Source organism: Vigna unguiculata, chromosome 6 (assembly GCF_037176805.1).
Source record: "Vigna unguiculata cultivar grain cowpea cultivar isolate G323 ecotype 2 chromosome 6, ASM3717680v1, whole genome shotgun sequence".
NCBI lineage: Eukaryota > Viridiplantae > Streptophyta > Magnoliopsida > Fabales > Fabaceae > Vigna > Vigna unguiculata.
The window spans coordinates 6,963,313-6,971,847 of record NC_140797.1 but is presented as its reverse complement, the minus strand read 5'-3'; the positions used below and the strand labels follow the sequence as shown (position 1 = coordinate 6,971,847).

At 30.3% G+C, this 8,535-nt stretch overlaps 1 protein-coding gene and 1 pseudogene across 1 annotated transcript; both read right to left on the bottom strand.

Moving 5' to 3' along the window:
- Window positions 1-620: 620 nt before the first annotated feature.
- On the bottom strand, window positions 621-1,295 carry LOC146885449 (uncharacterized; annotated as a pseudogene).
- A 326-nt stretch (window positions 1,296-1,621) lies between these two features.
- On the bottom strand, window positions 1,622-8,032 carry LOC114188324 (serine carboxypeptidase 1-like). Its single transcript, XM_028076921.2, has 8 exons — window positions 7,657-8,032; window positions 7,266-7,373; window positions 6,892-7,163; window positions 6,557-6,808; window positions 6,222-6,328; window positions 5,448-5,537; window positions 3,727-3,832; window positions 1,622-1,780 (listed from the first exon to the last, which is right to left on the bottom strand). The coding sequence occupies exons 1-8, from the start codon at window positions 8,030-8,032 to the stop codon at window positions 1,622-1,624; spliced, it is 1,470 nt and encodes a 489-aa protein (XP_027932722.2).
- Window positions 8,033-8,535: the final 503 nt, after the last annotated feature.

Sequence of the window (8,535 nt, the reverse complement as noted above, 5' to 3'; positions counted from 1 at the left end):
AACTATTCATATAATTTAATAATTTATAATAATATTTATTTAAAATATAACTTAATATAATTTATAATAACATTTATTTAAAAAACGTTATTATAATTTATCAAATTGATCTACAATAACATTTTTAATAATTATAATAAAAAAATGTTACTAAAAAGTAGAAAAGAAGTGTAATGATCTAGGGTAATATTTAAAAAAAAAATATTACTATATTTCTGATATTTAAATTAATCTTTTTGAAAAAAAAAATAAAAATAAGATATTTTTTCCATAAAAATAAGTTTTTGATATATTTATCATATTAAACCTAACAAAATCCAATATTATAGCAAAAAGACTAAGGATTTTTTTGTAAAGTTATTTGTTAATTTAAGACCACACTTTTGTAGTTTCGATCACACATTTTGAAGAAAACATTTTAAAAAGTGTGGTATAAATTGTCAACTTTTTATGAAACATGGTCTTTCATAATTTTTATACCACATTTATAAAAGAGTGGGGTCTTTAATAAATTTTAAATCATATTTAAAAAAATGTGATCTTTAATAAATTTTAAATTGTATGAATAAAATTGTTGTCTTTTATATTTTTACGAAACACTTTTTGATGTGTTAGTAAGTTTAGTGTTGCCCAAGACAAAAATTGTGTAGTGGCAACACTTGATTATCGCTAGGTTGGTCTGATTCTCGTTCGTTCAAACGTTGTTCATGCACTTCCAAACATGCTTGGAGTTCTTGGACCCCTAGCTCTTCAATTTTCTTCGATTCTTCTATAGCCACCACAATGCGGTCAAACTTTCTGCTTTGGGTTCTCAAGATTTTCTCAACAATTATCTGATAAAAAATCTTCTCATCGCATCCTTTCATCACATTTGTGTGAGTACCAACCCTGTTGAAGAACTCCACAATCTTTTCATTGTTCTTCATTTACATCAATTCATATTGATGACATAACTTTTGTAGCCTCACTTTCTTCAATCTTTTAGCACCTTCGTTACATTTTTCAAGAATTTCCCAGGCTTTTTTTGAAGTTGTAGCTCCTGCAATCTTCTCAAAATGTGCCTCATCGACTCAGTGATGAACCAAGAAAGTTTCCTTGCAATCTTTCTTCTTATTCTCCTTGTAGGAAGCCTTCTATTCGTTCGTTGAAGTCTTGCCCAACGTCGGAAACCCCTATTTGACTAACTCTGCCACTTCTTGATAGCCTAAAATGACTTTCATCTCCACACACCACCTTCTCCAATTCTTTCCGTTCAGAACAGGTAGATTCGTGGAAAAAGCAACACCAGATCTCATTCTCCAACCTTCACTCTAGATACCAGTTGTTGGAACAAGGATGAGAGTAAAACAGAGGAGAGCAAAATGCTCTATGAAATGAGAGCAGAAGAATCATTGTTTTGAAATGAAGGTGAACCGCATGTTATATACCAACACACATATTATACAGATAACAAGAAAGGTATTTTAGAAGAACGAATTATTTTGAAGCACTACTTAACATAATTGATTGATACATAACTCATATTTTTGAACCTGAAAACTTCATTATCATCTAACAAAAAGAGTATGTAGAGAGGGCATCTCAATTATTGAATTTGAAAAGTTGAAGAAAAAAATGATGGTTAGAAAGGCTGCCATGGTGAAGTAGGAGGAAGGATTCCAGAGAGGAATGAGGAGATTAAGGTTAGAGCCCTTGCTGGCTGCCAACTTGGGACCAAATGTCCTGCTCCTCTTACTGTAACAAATGTCGCTCCTTTGTATTGCACCACATACCCTCCAACCTGTGATTATCAAAAGTTGATCATGTTTAAAAAGAAAAAAAAAGAATATAAAATCTATTTTCTGGGTTAGAAGAAAACTCAATAATTCAGTATCATATCACAAATTTGGTGAGGTACTAAATTTTTTATGGAGGTTTTAAACAATGATCAAATGGTACTTCTAGTATTTTCTTTTTATTACAATGATTGATAATATATTTAGACAATTTTGCTTGGATAAATAGTTTATTTAATACGATAAATATATATCGACATATTTTGTAATAAAAAAATAGATTTTTATTACAATAATTTTAATTATATTAATTTTGCTTAAATTCCGTTAATAGTTATCTAATTGAAGATGTATAAGGTATTTACAAAAGAACAATTAATATTTAACAATAATTTTTAACCATAAATTCAAATAAAAATACAATGCATAACATTTATAAATTTTAAACAAAATGTAAATAATCTATTTAAATAGTGTTGAATGACAATTTACAAATAAAAAGAGAGATTTTTTAAAATCAATTGATAAAAAATAATACATTCAAAATCAATGTGTTAACGTTTATTTTTTTAATTTAAATTACAGTATAGGGTATGAGTATCCACGAGTACAGATACGACCGGTCCCCGCTCCACTAACATGCAGGTATAAAAAATACCCGTACCTGTTACCTACATATATCCATTTCCTACCTTGCAGGTTTTATTCGCAGACAAATTTTTTTGACATCCCTGCCTTCTAGTAATCACACTCAACAATAATCAAAGACTGAACACATGTTTAATTATGTTAACCATTAACAAGATTTAAACAGAATTAAAAAAATATTTTTTTTATAAATTTTTTTTTTCTTATACTAAAAATGACATATACAAATACGAATATATTATTAACTTTTTTTTCTGACACAAATGAATTTTTCAACAAATTAAAATTGATTCAGTTAAGAAGTAAAAAACAAATTGAGAAATCGTATTAGAAGAATTTTACAAAATTGACCCATGGGTAAGTTAGTTTTGATAAAAATGAATAATTTTCTTTTTTATGTTTATTTTGTTCTTAAAATTCTCATATAGAAGTATGTTTAAAGAGATCCTTAGTATTGCCTACTAATGAAGGCTGTGGAGTAGGATATGAGTAGTAACTCCTTAGTATCTTGTCTATTGGATAAATATTCGCCATACCTGTATCCATATTTGTCAGGTATCTGTTATGCGAGTACCCGCATAATTTTTTAATATCCACGGGTATCCGCGGATATTTACAAAAAAATAAAAAAATATTTAACAACATATTTTAATCATAAATTCATATAAAATATAATACATAATATTCATAAATCTTAAACAAAGCTCAAATAACTCATTTAAATAGTGTTGAATAACAGTTTACAAAGAATTTTTTTTTTTTAAAACTAATTGATAAAAAAATAACTCATTCAAAATCAATATGTTAATACTTCAATCATTTTTTGTTAAAATTAAATTAGAGTATAGCGGGTACGGGTATCCACGAGTATGGATATATACCCGTACCCGTCCCGTTAACATGCGGGTATTAAAAATACTCGCACCTTGTACCTGTAAGTATCCATTTAGAATATTCATTTCCTACCCATTACTGGTTTTATCTATGGATGCTCACAGTTATGAATTTTTTTGGCATCCCTACTTCAGACCTTCTCAAAACAACGTATTTATAAATCATAGATGAAAACAATTCTCTCCATAGATTAATCGAAAGAAAAGATAGAATAATATTTTTCCTATATGTAAATTATTGAAAGTAACTTATCATAACAATGAATTATACATTTTTTTTATTTTGACAATGTATAAGTTATTTTCATAATAGTTATGCGCATCACAGATACAGTCATAAAAAATCTTTTAACTACTCTTGGTGAATTAAAGACAATGCTGAAAGGAAATGAACAAAATAATTTGAATACCTCATTTCCAGAATACCATGGATACCAAGGAACTTGGATAGGTAGCTTGAGGGTGTTGATTGAATATCTGGAAGATGTGACTGGCACCACTGAATCAATATCACCACTGTAGAAGAACACACCATCTAAACTCAATACTTGGGATACATAAAACAAAGTTTAAGCCTCAATTAGTTGAAATAAAAAAAATGGTTATATGTTTTGATTGAGAATCTAAATATAAGGATAAGTCTTATATTGAGTAAGCATAAGAAAGTGTAAAATTATATAAAAAAAAAATCCATAACTCGTTATCTTAAAATTTTTGGTAAAAAATGATGTTAATATCTTACGTCAATTCAGCTTAAATTATATTTGTATAATCTCCCCTAATAAAATTCACCGGTTCTTCGTTGAAAAAGTATTTCCAAGGAAAGCATAATAGGTAATTCACGAAAGAAAAGTAGAAAACTATGCAATGGCACATTTTATTTTGTATAGTGCATGCTAGTGGTTAGTCATCATGGTTCTAATTTGTCACTGTGTCACAAAATGATAGCATCATTTATTAATTAAAGATAAACCTTTTGTAACATATAAGCTACTACACTTACAAGATTAATGTAGACTCTTTGTCCTTCTTTTTCTTTTCATAGTGTATCTTCACAAGAAAAACTCTCTTATCTATTTTTTCTTTGGTTTTATTACAAACTTTATGTTATGGTATCAAGAACTCGTTGATTTTTAAGGGCTTGTGAGGGAGTGAAAACCAACTGGAAACACATACAAAGAAGATAAAAAATACCCACACGAAAGATGACATTAAGCAAAAAACCTTATTTTTAAAGGATGAGAGTGGAAATCAGATATTGATTCGATAGGAAGTTTAGATGATGTCAAAAATGGCTCAGGTTATGTTTCTCATTTTGTAATGGTGTTTTCTGTTGGAACACTAAGAAATAAGATGTGGTGGCTCAATCCACAACTCAAGGTGAGTATATATATATATATATATATATATATATATATATATATATATATATATATATATATATATATATATATATATATATATCAGTTACAAATCAAACCATTTTGGTTTTGAATAGACAGCTACATGATGAACCTATTATCATATGGATTAATAATAAATAAGTCATTGCAAGTGTAAAGAATCTTGTCCAACATATAGAACAAAACACATTAAAGTGAAATATCACGCCATTAGAGGAGCATAGAAATAAAAAGAAATCAGTCTATAGCATTTCAATTCAGAAAATCAGATTGCAGTCATTATGCCAAAACACTTTCCAAGTTCAAGTTTAAATTGTTGAGATCAAAGCTTGGAGTAGCAAGACAAATCTCAGAGAGGAGTGTCAGAAAATGCGACTTTTCTAGATAATCTAAGATCTTATTTTTCTTGTTTATTAAGTCATGAGTTTGATATTAATTATAAACCTTGTTTTGCATGAAAGTTTGTTATATGATAAGTCGTTAGATCAGAATGAGGGGTAGCATTTAATTTATGCAGATTTACATATCTCTTATTAATTACAGAGAAACCTTTTGTAACATATAAGCTACTGCACTCAGAATATTAACGTAGACTCTGTCTCCCTTCTTCCATAGTGTATTCCAACAAGAAAACTATCTTATCTGGCTTTTATCTAGTTTTATAACCTTTATGGTTTTTTTTATAACAAAATGTTTAATCATGATAAGTAAGTGAAAATTGTACTTGCCTGTATACCCACAATCCAATGTCACTGTCGATGAGATACCTGATGACCGGTAAGATGGTAGTAGACCTGTCCTTGTAGTTTAATACTTCACTGTAAATTTTGTAAAGCACTTTATTATAACAATTATTACTAGGAATTTAAGGTGAACATTGGATGAAAATGATTGAAATGATCAATACAAAAAAAAAAAAAAACATCCAAAAACTCGTTATATTAAAACTTTGGGTTGGAAGTGTCGTTATAATCTTGTATGAGTTGGTTCATATATAGTTTATTAGTGCCGAATTGTTTTAGTATTTTCTTTCGAAAAACCCAATAATTAGTGTTATTTGTAGGAAGTATTAGACGAAGAAGATACTTGTGGGATTTACTCTAAAATTTGAAAGAGAACTTACAATATAATATAGAAATTTATTCTTAAAGAAGAGATTTTTTAGAATAAGTGTTAATTGTGAGTCTCAACTTAAATAAAGATGAGTAACGCAAACAATAAAAAAAACATATATAAACCTATTGTCTTGATATTTTAGGTTAATAATGATATTATAATTATATCGTAACTCATCATTTGATTCAAATCCCCATACTATTTCCTTCTTGGAAAAACCTAATAACCAGTGTTTTATTGGATAAGATATTTTTTATGTAATTATATGCAAACATGAAAAATAGTAAAAACATGGTGATATTTCTTAATCAACGATAAAATGAAATAAGAAGCATTCTTTGGACTCAATTATTAGATTTTTGATTTACCAAGCTATTGTTAATTACCTGCAATGGGTCCAGTTTGTGGGTTTTGCATGAAGAGCTAGTTGGACTTCTGGCCTATTTAGATAGGCCTCGCCGTAGTTATCAGAACATGGGTCAAAATCAGTTACCTGAAATTCAGTGTTAGAGTGCACATAAAATTTATAGGAAAATGCATAACTGAAGTTGAAAATCATGGATCCTAAAACTTTTTGTCATACTAGCTATAATCGAAGTTAATGAACTGTTTTGGTAAGGAAATCTTGGTATAAATAAACTTTTATTATACAAATTGGAGTTGTTTTTCCCTTTATGCAGCAATGATGCACACCAAGACATAATAAGAACATTATACTTACAAAACCAGTTGATGCATTTTTGAGAGAAGAATCGTGACACCGTGGAGCATAAATGTTAGAAAAATCTATCTTTCCTCTCTCATCAAAAAAGGCCGTTCTTGATGCATTGGCACATATTCTTGAAACTTTTTCACTGAAATCACAGTACTTCTCAATTAACTCATGTGTTTGATCTGAGCTCAAAGCATGAGCCCATAAGTAATCAAATATCCCCTTCAGACTTGTAACATCATCAATCCAAGCATTCCCTATCTGAAAATTTCTGTACAAATCAGAAAGTTGAAAAAAGATGGCAAGTGATTATGTTATTTGCAGTAATAGTGTTTTGAACATACAGCAATGGCTTTGAGGTTAATAGTTTGGGGAGCGTATTTATTGTTGAGCAAAATAGTGTATGCAAGCTGAGGCACATAATGGCCAGCATAGCTCTCCCCAGTTATGTACAAATCATGAGTTTTGTACTGTGGAAACCTTTCTAGCCAATTGATGAGGAAAACATAGGCATCTTTAGCAGTAGATTTATCTCCTGCATCATCATAGTCTGAAGTGGTGTTTGAGTAGGAAAACCCCACTCCAGCTGGGGATTCCAAGAACAACACATTTGCCACTGCATAATGCACCATTATTGTGTGTTAAGTTATTCATGTCTCTCAAGTTCATCACAAAGTTTGAGTATACTAAAAACAAGTTATTTTGATGACTGCCTCACCTTCATTCCAAGCATATTTGTTACGATAGAGTGTTTTTCCATCAGAGTTTATTCTGAAAGGTCCCAATTCCTCAAATGCTCCATACCCCAATGAGGAACAACCAGGTCCTGTGAGCTTCAAACAGTTTTGTCAGAATCTTAGTCAAATGATAATCCTATGTGATCTGATTCATAATATGCTTCAGGTGAGAGAGAGTCTGTAAAGTTCAGTTGATGATACTCATAAAATCTTAATTCAAATTTCACCATGTTCAATTATATGCATTGGGAAAGCACATCATCAACTGCTATTTTTTATTATATTATCTTGTGTTGTGTTTACTGCTTAAAAACACAAAAAGGAAAGAACATAATATGATCTTATAGGAAGCCGTTTTTAGAAATTGCTTACCTCCATTGAGCCACAATACTAAAGGTTTAGTTGAAGGGTTATAAGGAGACTCAACAAAATAATAGAAAAGTGCTCTTCCAGCTACTGGATCAACAGTAACATAGCCTGAATATTGATCAAAATTGACCCCATAGGGTTGGCCAGGCAATTGTAGAATCTTGTCAGCTTGGCTGAGACCCTCTTGGGGTGCAACATAAGCAGAAGAATGTGTTTTCAATGCATCTTCCTCAGCCTCAGAAAGGGTAACAGGAGGTTTCTGTGAGGTCCTAGACAGGATCAACTCAAGAAGTTTCTCGGCCTGACTGGCTTTGCTGCAGGGAAGAAGAGCCAAGAGACTCAAACTCAGTAAACAAGTATAAAGAGAAAGCTTCTTCATCTTGTTTACAACTTGGTTACTTGGTTTCTGTATCCTATGTTTCTTAGTATTTATAGTGATAAAAAAGGTTGAGTTTTCAAAATACCATTGTCCTTATAGTGGAAAACAATGCAGAACTGTGTTGTTGTGCTTGGGGATCTATGAAGTAAATGAAGACAAAGGTATCACTTTTGACCACCATAGATCAGCCGGCTGATATGCTTTGTTTCTCATTCAGAAAGAGTTGCCTACCCTTGTTTCCTTTGTTCTAGAATCATACCAAGTTGTTTATTAATTTAGTACTTCGTTATTAACCTAGAAAACTTCTGACGTGTTTCTTGTAACTAATGAAATTGTACTTGTTTTCAACCTTTTCCCAGTCCTGTTGATTCAGGACATTTTCCTTTGTTGTGCAGAAGCATATGACCGATATGCTTTGATATTTTTAATGTCCAAAATATAGTTGATTAGGACACTAGATACATAAAATATGACCTTTAAAAAAAACTTTGATGGTTTTCTTT